Here is a 13,610-nt window from a genome sequence, read left to right on the forward strand (position 1 = left end):
TTATTCATCAATAAACATTGTTAAAATGTAATGTTTAATGTATACTTTCATTATGGGATGGCTTCATCAGAGAGACGTGACAGTAATGAAAGACGGAAGTTAACGTAAATACAGGTCAGATCACTTCAGAAAAACGACAACAAAAAGTCTAGGGACATTTCATATCTCTATCTTTCAAGATAATGTATTTACTGCATTTTCTCTGTACATTGCATTGCCTTTTGTTGTGATTCATGTCTAAAGTAACTTGCTGGGGGGAGTGTGAATTCAAAACACACACAAGTTCCAGAATAATAATTTTGCAGTTAATAATATCTCTGAAGATAAAGATGAGTATTACTGTAATACCTACAAACTTCTACAACCATGAATATTCCGGAGGTAACATTTGTGAGTGACCTTGCATTGTGTCACCTCAATTCCACAAAGCTTTCTTAGCACAAAGCAATCACCCTAGCCCTAGGAGCGTTTGTGGAACAGGACCCAGTGGAACAGGACCCTGTGCTGCTAAGGATGCTAAATGATCATTCACCGGTGTGGAGATGACATCCCCATACAGCTCTAGTGCAAAAAACACCCCATGAACATTCAGTGCAATTCTAATCTTAAGGGCAATCTGAAATATTACAGTATTTCTGTATATCATTGCTTGTTGGTTTGATGTGGGTGAAAAGCCTGAAGTGATACAGGTCATGGATGTTTACCACTTTGTGAAATGCACGATCACAGGTATTGTGATGGCAAACCCAGAGAAGGAAGAACCGGAATTCAAACCCACGATCATGGCATGAACCTTAGGCCACTGGGACACGTATGCCCTTAATAAATGCAGAATAAACAGAATCTGTGATGTAGGGTGACTCTAAAACTAAACATATCACATGAAACAAATTAGAATTTATGCAAGACCAGTGGCGCTAAAATGTAACACATCAATCAGATTCAAATTCAAAACGGTATACCAGAAAATATTCTGGTTCCATGCAATGACTTTAGCAATAGGGTAAAAGCTTCAGAGATTTCTCAAAAGGAATACATCTAAAAAAAATAATTTTTTGCTTAAAAATCCATTTTCAACCAAGTGTTTTGTTACTTGTATTCATTTAGACGTACGAGTTTCATGTGGAGTACCTGGACATACCTACATAAGACCACAACATGTAAACAGCTGGATCATTCATGTGTCAACAGGGGCGGTCGGGTAGCCTAGTGGTTAAAGCGTTCCCTAGTCACGTCGAAGACCCGGGTTCGATTCCCGACATGGGTACAATGTGTGAAGCCCATTTCTGGTGTCCCCTGCCGTGATATTGCTGGAATATTGCTAAAAGCGGCGTAAAACCATACTCACTCACTCATGTGTCAACAAAAAACAAGGCCTCAAACTGTATTAAACATTAAAATAATAATGAAACACCTTGGATCTAACAACGAATTAAGTTAATAGGCAGTTGTGCATGCACATTAGCACATAACGTAAAGCAATGTTTCATGTAAACAATCCCTCAATATGTTTTGAACTTTGCAATCCAACATTCATTGAGAATACTACCTCCTGATTTTATGCCAAGAAACATTTATATTTATGGAATAATTAACACAAGCATATGTTCAAGTTAATCCATCCACAAATCTCCCTCCACTTCCTGGACTGCTTGCCAACTTTTAAACAATGTAAACATGTCACTTCATCACTACTAACCTTTATGTTCAATTTTGACATCATAGATTGCCGATAAACTTACTGTGTTAAAGTTTGAAGTATTTATTTGTTGACTTAAGACCTGAATTCTATATTTGAAACTTCAAAATCAATTTAATGGCCTCAAATCAAGCAAACATACCTCAACACATCAGGTTAATCCCATACATTGACATATTATTAACATGGACTGTAACAATGCATACTGAGGTGAGGGAAAATATATTATTCCTGCTTAACGTCTTGACATCAGATCACATCCATTGAGATATGTATAGGACTTTCCAAAGGAACCAGTGCCATTTTCCTTAACAATGGAGACAAATAAAATATATACCTTGTTAACCATGAGTACCATTCCTTGGAAATCATCCATTTATAAATATTGGGATTAACCAATAATGGATAGTCACTTCTCACTGTTTTATATACAATGTACATACAATTCTAGCAGAAATTAAACTTGAATGTGGAGTTTATCAATAAACAGGGTGAAATACAATACCAATACCAATAAAGAATCATGTGTGTACATTAAAGTTTGTATCCGTGTAGAAAATGTGCAAGTTCAAAGACAATATGGGATACTATTTGTATGACAACATCTCAAAGCAATTAGTCACGTTTTGCCCCCACCTGAATATCCTTACTAAAAATGGAGTCATACATTACTTTACATTACATTACATTACATTACTTTATATGACCAATCATTAAAAAAAACAACTGACTCATGATAAAACACATGACCAACTGTTCAGAGATACTTTCTTCACTAAATATCATGAAAGTAGCATTTTGATATGACATCAAAGAAATGTCACACAAAGCACTAGTGTGAGCATCTATTCCACTTCTTCATCAACTACCATGGAACATCAGACCCATGAAGATCTGGGGTAGAATAGGTCTTCAGCAACCCATGCTTACCGTAAAAGGCGACTATCGGGATCAGGTGGTCAGGCTTGCTGACTTGTTTGATGCATGTCATCGATCCCAATTGTGTGGATCAATGCTCATGATATCAATCACTCGATTATTTACAGACCATCGTCACATAGCTGGAATATTGCTGAGTGCGGCGTTAAACAACAAACAAACGAACCATGGAACATCAAGCTTAATCATGCTCCACATCAGTAAAGTCACAAACAAACCTGGTCAGTACACTACCATTAAACATGTTAAACATTCATGGGAAAGGAGTATCAATCCCTTTGCTATATAAGGGTGTATGGTTTACAAGGGAGATTCCCATTTAACAGGGTCTAGTGACACAATCTGTCGAATGTGTTCGACAGTAGCATTGAGAGCATCAACCAGATTTCACTGTATGTTCGACCAATGAACACCGGGGGGGGGGAGTTGGTCTTCAGCAACCCATGCTTGACGTAATAGGCGACTATGCTTGTCGTAAGAGGCAACTAACCAACCAAATCCCTCAGTAATGAGGTGTAACGGACTTGAATGTGGACTTGCATAAATAATCTCAAGCTTCAAATATTTAACAGCATAGTGACAAAACTCTAATAAAAACATGTAAAAACAGATTTGACACTTTCTTTGCTAATATACAGACAAGACATAAAACATATTAGTAAAACTTTGTAATCAGTTTCTCTGATAGAAAGATACAAAACTGTAACTTTCAATCTCAACAATTACGACAACAATAATTTTAAAAAAGACATAATGTAGGTTGGTAGTTTTGAATTATGCTGTTATTTTACATGAAGTACACTCCCAGTTGGGTTATTTGTTAAACTCGTTACCAATGTGGCTATTCAACCCAAACATAGGTATGGTTACATGACCCAAATCATTTTACCTACAGCTCTGAACACAAACATTATGCATAGCAACGAACACAGCTGAAATTACATATTTACTTTGGAATCTTCTCAGTATTGAAGAAGGTTGAAAACCATTGTGTCATTGAGAAAGAGCTGTCCCATCAGTAGCGTTATTTCTTTAGATATGACGTATTCGACGTAAGAAACGCCCAGGGCGCTCTCAAAATTAGAAATAGGGGGCTCTTATTAGAATATTATTTTGGTGAAATGTGTATTATACGTGAATAAATAAGTCTTCTGTACATTGATCAATCGGAAGGGGTGCTAATTGGGATTGTTCACCAGCCAATATATCAGCAAATATTGCCGTGGGCGCTTATTAGAGCAGGGTGCTTATTACGTCGAATACAGTATACATTATTTCATCACTAATACATAATCATGAAAATAAACATGTGTGCAAATCTCTTGATAGGAATCCAAAATGTTACATTCTATTACAAAGTTAAGTTATATGGGAATGTGTCCTTAATTGTATAATTTAATTTACGTTGTAATGGTGTTCATTATGTGCAAGCTGCATGGCAATATCGGGTACTATTCGTATGACAACTTCTCCAATCAATCACATTCTGCCCCCACCTGAACACAAAGAGTATTTTTTATGAAACGTTGAGTCTTATATTACAACTTTGATGCATTCTACCAGTATGACCAATCATAAAAAAACATTAACTGAGTCATGACATAAAGACGTGAACAACTGTTCTGAGATAAGTACTTCACTACAGATCACGAAACTACCATTTTGATATTAAGTCATACAATGAACTTCGCCATGTAACTCGGCTAGTGTGAGCATCTATTCAAGATGGCAGACTGATGGAATATTTACATGACCTTGTGTGACCTTGTATGACATTCGTCACCTCCATATTGCCAAATGGTACCTCAGTGTCAACTGAAAATCTATCACAACATTCTTTGTTAAAGAAACTGTACTGCAAGTGTAATTAATTAACCAATAATGGGAAATACGCTGAAGGGGTCGGTGTGTAGGGTACTACAAAACGCAGCCTGACAGAATCAGAAAACAGGCTTGCTTGACAACTTTGTACAAACAACAGGAAAGTAGTATTGTAATTTTCATTTTCATACCACTATAATGTCCTCAATATTATTTTTTTATCATGACTCGTAACAAAATCCATCTTCCCGAGGCAAGAGAGTTAACTGACTTTAAAAGTCCAGTTTCCACCCTTGCCGAACTAGGCTGGAATTCCTGGACTCGATCGTAGCGCCACCAGTGGCTATTACGAGTTATGTCATTTCTATGCCTCTCCTATTGACCAATCAGACTCAACCTCTCGTATCACTTGCATTTGCTTCAAACAAAACGGTGGCGCCCAGTCAAGACGATCTGATCGATAATCAAGATCTATATTGTGATAAAATGAGTCTTACATCACGAAGTGCATCAAATCATGTGAGCACCTTGATTAAAAACATAAAAAGATTTAGAAAATATCTGTTGACAACAAGTAAGCCGTGCACATGCTTTGCAAATCCTGCAGTTGACCGAAATCTGCATGACAGTTTACGAACCGGATTTTGTAGTCCAGCCAAACTGTAACTCCATAATATCAGCCTAGTACGGCAAAGGTAGATCTAAATGTCACACAAACATATTCCACCGAACATTAGTCTTTGTACATTTTGAACATTGAATTATAAATTTGTTAGATATGTCAGTAGCAGAATGTACAGGATTATACGAACTGAAAGTTTGTGTACACTCCTCGACCTCTCGGTCTTGTGTACAAGACCATTCTCCTCATAAAATCCTGTACCTGCTACAGACACATACAGTACAGAGTATCGATACTTGGTCTCAGGACACAGTACTTGATCATGACAGATAGTATCATGTGAATGATTACAGCCCTACTTCTAATATTACTGACAGGTATCAAGGTCTTCCCGAACACTTCACTGCATGTAGCGTACACACACATCCATTACACACACGCTGATGCTCAATCCCAGCTGCCGAAGCTGCTGAAGCTGCCAAAACTTCCGCAGCTGCTGAGGGAGCTCCAGCTGCCCCAGCGACCCATCCCGAAGCCACCATACCCACCGTAGCCGTAACAAGGCCCACTCATCATCCGGGCTGCGCCATACCCAAGCAGGGCTCCACCAGCCAGACCTGAAACAAACACAGGTAAGTTGCATAATGCTGCCTTCACCATCTATAAAGCGACCCCGCCCATAAGGTGACCCCCCTGTTCAAGCCTTCAATATCAATGCTAATTTCTATACCCCATCTATAAAGCGAATCGGAATGAAGCACATCACCAGCATGTAAACAGTTCCTCCGTTTGCAATAAAAACATGTTTGTCTTTCTAAGAAAAAGATAACATTGTGTTCCTTCAGCGAATTCAGGGAAACAAACAGGTGATAACAATAAAACTTGGTCAATAAAAATTTGAAAATTGAGATAAAACATCACTTGACATGATAATTTACCAATTAAATTGGATTTCCTGTTCTACTAGGCATTGTTTTATATGCAGATGAAAAGATTACCATAGGTATTGTCTCGTAAACTAAGCCAGAAGTAGCAATCAGCTGCACACATGTTTTCTTGGAAACTACTGGTGATTCTGTTAAAAATTACCTAATACAAAACACACTAGCCCTACAGCTCGAGTCTCATGTTGTACCGGCCACACACAATGTCTGTATACAACACACTAGCCCCACAGCTGGAGTCTCATGTTGTACCGGCCACACACAATGTCTGTATACAACACACTTGGCCTACAGCTCCAGTCTCATGTTGTACCGGCCACACACAATGTCTGTATACAACACACTTGGCCTACAGCTCCAGTCTCATGTTGTACCGGCCACACACAATGTCTGTATACAAGACACTTGCCCTACAGCTCGAGTCTCATGTTGTACCGGCCACACACAATGTCTGTATACAACACACTTGCCCTACAGCTCGAGTCTCATGTTGTACCGGCCACACACAATGTCTGTATACAACACACTTGCCCTACAGCTCGAGTCTCATGTTGTACCAGCCACACACAATGTCTGTATACAACACACTTGGCCTACAGCTCCAGTCTCATGTTGTACCGGCCACACACAATGTCTGTATACAACACACTTGCCCTACAGCTCGAGTCTCATGTTGTACCTGCCACACACAATGTCTGTATACAACACACTTGCTCTACAGCTCCAGTCTCATGTTGTACCGGCCACACACAATGTCTGTATACAAGACACTTGCCCTACAGCTCGAGTCTCATGTTGTACCGGCCACACACAATGTCTGTATACAACACACTTGCCCTACAGCTCTAGTCTACTCACCGGCAGCGGCTGATGCTCCACTTCCTCCCAGAATTCCCTTGTTCTTTTTCTGCTGGACGTACACCACCTGGGGTTGCTGTTGGACATACTGTGTCTGGGGTCGGGCGGCGTACTGCTGGCCCTGGGGGTAGGCTACGTACTGGCCCTGGGGGGTGTAGTAGCCTGAAACACGCAACAGGGGGTTCAGTGGGGTCTGCCTGGGTACTGTTGAGTTTGTTGTTTAACGCCGCACTCGGCAACATCCCACCTATATCACGGCGGTCTGTAAACAATCAAGTCTGGACCAGACAATCCAGTGATGGACATAACGAGCATCGATCCATGCAGTTGGGATACAATGACATGCATCAACCAAGTCAGCGAGCCTGACCACCCGATGCCGTTAGTCGCCTCTTATTACAAGCAGAGTCGCCCTTTACGGCAAGCATGGGTTGCTGAAGACCTATTCTACCCCGGATCTTCAAGGACAACAATCATCACCCGGTACAAGGACACTAGGGGTGCAAATAAACTATGAGGCGAATACAATACTTATCACAAAAATAGGGTAACGAATAAGAACATTTTTTCATGAATACAATAACAAGTTACTTCTGGTGTTAAAAGCTCCCAGTAATCAGCTGGTATTGTCTTTGCGAAAAACATTGTGTCGGTGTAAACCTTGAGTTCATTAAAAATGTACGTAAATGTACGTCATGTAATTGCTTAGGTTGAAACATTTCAGTGATATTTTTCGTGAAGTAAACAAGCAATACATCCCAACAATGCCACTTACATAGCCTCATGTTTTGGTTGACAGTAGCATAAGGGGCCTTGGAAAACTGACACAAGTTACGATACTACATCACTTTAATATATTCCATTTTCCTTATCTCATTTTGATAAGTAACGAGTTCAAGTAAATAAACACTCAGTACAAAAAAATATTGGATTCTAGTGGCCACGAATAGTGAATTCAATTCATGAAGGCATATGTTTCGATTCACCGAATACGCGAGTGAATCGTAACAGCCCTAAAGGACACGCAGTCATCACAACGCATATTGTCAACACCAAACAACCTGTTTGTCGGCTTTCAAATAAAGATACTCCTCTTCCCAGAATCCCCACTTTGTCTTCCTCCAACACTTACCTTGTGCAGGTGGAGCGGTGTATGGTTGCCGTGGGTAACTAGCCCCTGCAGGTTGTTGGGGGTAGTACTGTTGCTGTGGATACTGTTGCTGTGGATACTGTTGCTGTGGGTATTGTTGCTGTGGTGTGGGGTAGGGTTGTTGATACTGCTGGGCTGGGGCCTGGTACTGTGGGGGAGGGGCTTGCTGTGGGTAGCCCCCTGCAGCAGGGTAGGACTGTTGGGGGTAGTACCCCCCGGCAGGGGAAGGCGGAGCTGCCCCTGGGGCAGGTGCAGAGACTGGAAAGGAAATTTTTTACAATAAATGCATGAACACTTTCATAGTCCTCAACATTCTCATGCCAGTAGATCAATACTTCACTGTGTTCAAACAATATAACCTCAGCCACAAAACAGTATATATGCAAAGACATCATGACAATACAACTTGTGTTATTCAATGAAATGTTTTACTGCTTTAAAAAAGAATGGAATATTCCTATACACAAAATGGTCCGTTGCTTACCTAAATATTTGTTGAATGAGAGTGAGTATTATTTTATGTCGCTTTCAACAGTATAATATTTATATCACAGCGTGACAGTGATTGAGTGAGTGGTTGGTTGGTTGGTTTGTTGTTTAACACCGCACTCAGCAATATTCCAGCTATATGAAGGTGGTCTATAAATAATCGAGTCTGGTCCAGACTCCATTATTTACAGACCACCCAGTGATTGATATCATTAGCATCGATCTATGCAATTGGGATACGATAACCAATGCATCAACCAAATCAATGGGCCTGACCACCGGATCCCGTTAGTAGTCGCCTATTGTGACAAGCATAGTCAGTATAAGTGAGTGAGTTGGCTTTAACATCACGTGGAACAATATTCCAGTTACATCACAGCATGACAGTGAGTGAGTTGGGTCTAAAGCCCCTTTGAACTGTAATGCTATCATATCATGGCATGATGGATTGATGTGGGATGAAAGTCTGAAGTTATGCGGGTCTCATGCAGGACGTTTCTACTTTGGTGACATCCATGAGCATGGATATATTGCTGCCAACCTAGAAACCAGGATTTCACAGCAAATTGTGGCGCCGTAGACAGCAGGGACGACCAAATGTTACAAGACTATTTGCAACGTTTAAGAACTAAAGTTTGCTCTACCCCCATTTGTAGTGTAATAAAGTGTAGGTTTGCCCTGAACTATTATAGTTAAAGCATGAGGATGTTTGCGTTATAATAACTGTAACTGCTGTGGCTAGGACAATGTGGTTTGAATTTAGTTTTGATAAACCCGCGGCATGCCCACAGGATAAACTACAGTCGGCACCTTTGGGCTTATAGCAAAGCTTCTTAGAATACATCATATGGGGGACACCAGAAACAGACTTCACACATTGTGACCATGTGGGGAATTGAACCCGGGTCTTCAACGTGACGAGTGAACGCTTTAACCATTAGGCTATCAAACTGTCCCTGTCAAATCAGAGGGCAACCATCCAGTCTAAATCGTCAATATGCTAGCAAGTATGTCGAACATGTATTGCCAAACTTGGAGGACACACAGACATTAACTTAAGCCCCCGAAATATTTCCTCAGCCTATCAATCCACTGTCAACCATCATCATGTTTCATGTGTTCAATTAATTTTTGTTGGTAGTACATGGGCTGACCCTGAGGACATGGGCTGACCCTGAGGACATGGGCTGACCCTGAGGACATGGGCTGACCCTGAGGGCATGAGCTGACCCTGAGGACATGGGCTGACCCTTGGTACATGGGCTGACCCTGAGGACATGGGCTGACCCTGAGGGCATGAGCTGACCCTGAGGACATGGGCTGACCCTTAGGACATGGGCTGACCCTGGGGACATGGGCTGACCCTGAGGACATGAGCTGACCCTGGGGACATGGGTTGACCCTGAGAGCATGAGCTGACCCTGAGGACATGGGCTGACCCTTAGGACATGGGCTGACCCTTAGGACATGAGCTGACCCTGGGGACATGGGTTGACCCTGAGGGCATGAGCTGACCCTGAGGACATGGGCTGACCCTGAGGACATGAGCTGACCCTGAGGACATGGTCTGACCCTGGGGACATGGGTTGACCCTGAGGACATGGGCTGACCCTGGGGACATGGGTTGACCCTGAGGACATGAGCTGACCCTGAGGACATGGTCTGACCCTGAGGACACTGTCTGACCCCAAGGACATGGGCTGACCCAGAGGACATGGGCAGACCCTGAGGACATGAGCTGACCCTGAGGACATGGGCAGACCCTGAGGACATGAGCTGACCCTGAGGACATGAGCTGACCCTGAGGACATGGTGTGACCCTGAGGACACTGTCTGACCCTGGGGACATGGGCTGACCCTGAGGACATGGGCAGACCCTGGGGACATGGGTTGACCCTGAGGACATGGGCTGACCCTGAGGACATGGGCAGACCCTGGGGACATGGGTTGACCCTGAGGACATGAGCTGACCCTGAGGACATGGTCTGACCCTGAGGACACTGTCTGACCCCAAGGACATGGGCTGACCCAGAGGACATGGGCAGACCCTGAGGACATGGGCTGACCCTAAGGACATGGGCAGACCCTGAGGACATGAGCTGACCCTGAGGACATGGTCTGACCCTGAGTACACTGTCTGACCCTGAGGACATGGGCTGACCCTGAGGACATGGGCTGACCCTGAGGACATGGGCAGACCCTGGGGACATGGGTGACCCTGAGGACATGAGCTGACCCTGAGGACATGGTCTGACCCTGAGGACACTGTCTGACCCCAAGGACATGGGCTGACCCAGAGGACATGGGCAGACCCTGAGGACATGGGCTGACCCTAAGGACATGGGCAGACCCTGAGGACATGAGCTGACCCTGAGGACATGGTCTGACCCTGAGTACACTGTCTGACCCTGAGGACATGGGCTGACCCTGGGGACATGGGCTGACCCTGAGGACATGGGCTGACCCTGAGGACATGGGCTGACCCTGAGGACATGGTCTCAGTGAGGTTTCAGGATAATTTATACTTGGTACAACATTCAAGAATACATCACACCAACATACATAAAATACAACTGAATCTGTGAAGAATATTTCTTACTATGCATAGCGTCAAATCCGAGATTCCCGACTGGTGGTCCGGCACTGTAGGGGGGTGGGGCAGCCGGATAGCCTGGAGGGGGAGGGGCTGACACTGTGTTGCTCTTTACAGCCTGAATCTGCTCTGTATATGGGGCTGGGGCAGGGGGAGGGGCACTTGCTGGGGGTGGGGCCTCGGCTTTATGAGGCATTGCAGGAAGCTGAAGATAACAAGAATAAAAAATATATATATTTATTAAATTATCATGTGATAAAATAACAAAGATAACAACATGATACCAAAAAAAAGTCATTTATATCCGTTTTAAATATGTATGACGGTAAATTAACACTGCTCTCCAGCTTTATAAGATGGCCTGTAAATAATTGACTCTGGATCAGACAATCCAGTGACTGAAAACATGATTAAAATCTTACGCTGCCAGGGTACGATGCCCCACAACCAATCAAGTCACTGTGCCAGAAAGTCACCTCTAACAAGCTTAGGCATGTCTGATTTCTGACGTGTATACCAAGTTTCATCAAGTATATTAAACCGATTATGATTTATACTCTAGAAACAAATCTCATTCAAACCTTTTGCCTTGGAATTATGAAAAAAGAATTTTGTCAAACTCCTGAACAAAAAAGGCACCTGTTTAGTACTTACTCAATGTGCATACAAAGTTTCATGAAGAAATATTGAAATGTTAACGAATTATGCACCAGAAATGAACCCTACACTCATTTTAGTCAAACTTGTTTCCTTGATATAAAAAATACTTTCAAACATTTCTGAATAGGAAAATGCACCAGTTCAGCACATGATGTGAATACATTGTTTCAGGGAGAAATATTGAAAAGTTTGAAACAAAATATGACCAACTGACAGACAAAGGGAGTCCATTTCTATGCCATCAGCTGCAATGAATGATTTTTGGTCTTTTTTGTTTGTTTGTGGTTTAACGCTGCACTCAGCAAATATTCCAGCTATATGACGGTGATCTGTAAATAATCGAGGTCTGGACCAAAAAATCCAGTGATTGACATCATGAGCATCAATCTATGCAACTGGGATACGATAACCAATGCATCAACCAAATCAATAGGCCTGACCACCGGATCCCGTTAGTAGTCGCCAATTGTGACAAGCATGGTTTGCTGAAGACCACAGGGGTCAATGAAATGATCATTGTGACTCAATACTTACTGTAGAAACAATGGCTTGCATCCACTCACTGAAACAGGACAAGCGTTTGTTTAAATCAGGTTGTTTCACTACAAACACAATGTAGAGATTGACACATACACAAATATGTAATACAGCCATCATGTTCATGCCTTTACCATACTCAGGGCTAGAAGCAAAGCATCAGTGTGACGGGGTCCCTTAACAACAAACATGAAATACTCATATCCCCCGCCAATATGCCATGTCCTGTTATGTGCAAGGCGAGAAATATTTACAGTTTTCAAGACCTGCTCCGGAAACGAGCATTACTGCCATTTTCAGTCAAAGTCAAGGTCGTTGCTATGGAAACTCGACAAATAAACTTTAAAAAAATCCCAAACTATTAAAAGGCACCAGTTTACCACTGGACCTATCTATGTGCCAAGTTTTTGGTGAATCAATATTGTACAGTTTTCAAGATCTGATCTGGAAAGTAGCACTACCACCATTTTCAGTTTAAGTCAAAGTCATTGCCATGAATACTCGTAAAGTATATTTTTCAAAAATCCCAAACTATCAAAGAGCACCAGTTCACTACTAGACCTCTCAAGGGCTTGAGTTCTGCTCTGGAAACAAAACGGAACGAATCGCTCGGAAGAATGGATGGACAGCACCCATTCCTATATCCCCCTTCCATTTCATGGTGGGTGATAATAATGCTAAAACATGAAGATTTAGGATGTCCAAAGATTCTAATACCACAGCAGAAACCCTCAAGGACCCCCTTCATTTCAAACACTCATTACACATCATACTATCAGCAAAACACCATCTGTGTTATCAGTTAGTGATTTTGGAATACAAAATAGTTGACAAAATGACAAATAATCCCTTAAACATTTCTACAAATCAAGAAGCAAAGTGATTCAGAAGCTGTTCTGTAAAGCTTACTTTACATCCTTGTCCGATTCACATAGAAACCAGTGTATCTTGGCCTGTGAGCTGGCTTTCTGGGGTATCGCCAACACCCAGTCCATCTTCCCATCCTTCGGTAGGGTTGGGCGCTCAGGGAACTTCTCCGCATATTGACCAAACGCAAAATATTTACATACATCCTGAAAAAAATTCTTAATAAATCAGTATGATGATCAGCTAACTGTGGCCAAATCAATTTTGTTATTCCATTTATGGATTTTCTTGGTCCACATGCAAAGATGCTGAAGGCAAAATATTATATTTTTGTGTTGTCATGCTTAGTTCCTTGAGCCAATCTTTAATTTGATGATATAGATGTCATAGAGAAACCAGGATACTCACATCCTTCTGGGAAATGTATCCAT

At 42.1% G+C, this 13,610-nt stretch overlaps 1 protein-coding gene across 2 annotated transcripts in view; it reads right to left on the reverse strand.

Annotated features, from left to right (window-relative positions):
• LOC139454354 (calcium-binding protein P-like) overlaps positions 1-13,610 on the reverse strand; it is a 26,262-nt gene continuing 12,652 nt past the window's right edge. For both annotated transcript variants that reach the window (XM_071235995.1, XM_071235994.1), the window contains exons 4-9: positions 13,222-13,385; positions 12,310-12,337; positions 11,122-11,320; positions 8,016-8,291; positions 6,884-7,045; positions 1-5,698 (exon numbers count right to left, since the gene is read on the reverse strand). In XM_071235995.1, coding sequence (XP_071092096.1) covers positions 5,529-5,698; positions 6,884-7,045; positions 8,016-8,291; positions 11,122-11,320; positions 12,310-12,337; positions 13,222-13,385 — 999 coding nt within the window. In that variant the 3' untranslated portion in view covers positions 1-5,528. The remainder of the gene's footprint in view (positions 5,699-6,883; positions 7,046-8,015; positions 8,292-11,121; positions 11,321-12,309; positions 12,338-13,221; positions 13,386-13,610) is intronic.

This window comes from Haliotis cracherodii, unplaced genomic scaffold, assembly GCF_022045235.1.
Source record: "Haliotis cracherodii isolate W230 unplaced genomic scaffold, xgHalCrac1.p SCAF_10, whole genome shotgun sequence".
NCBI classification, from domain to species: Eukaryota; Metazoa; Mollusca; class Gastropoda; order Lepetellida; family Haliotidae; genus Haliotis; species Haliotis cracherodii.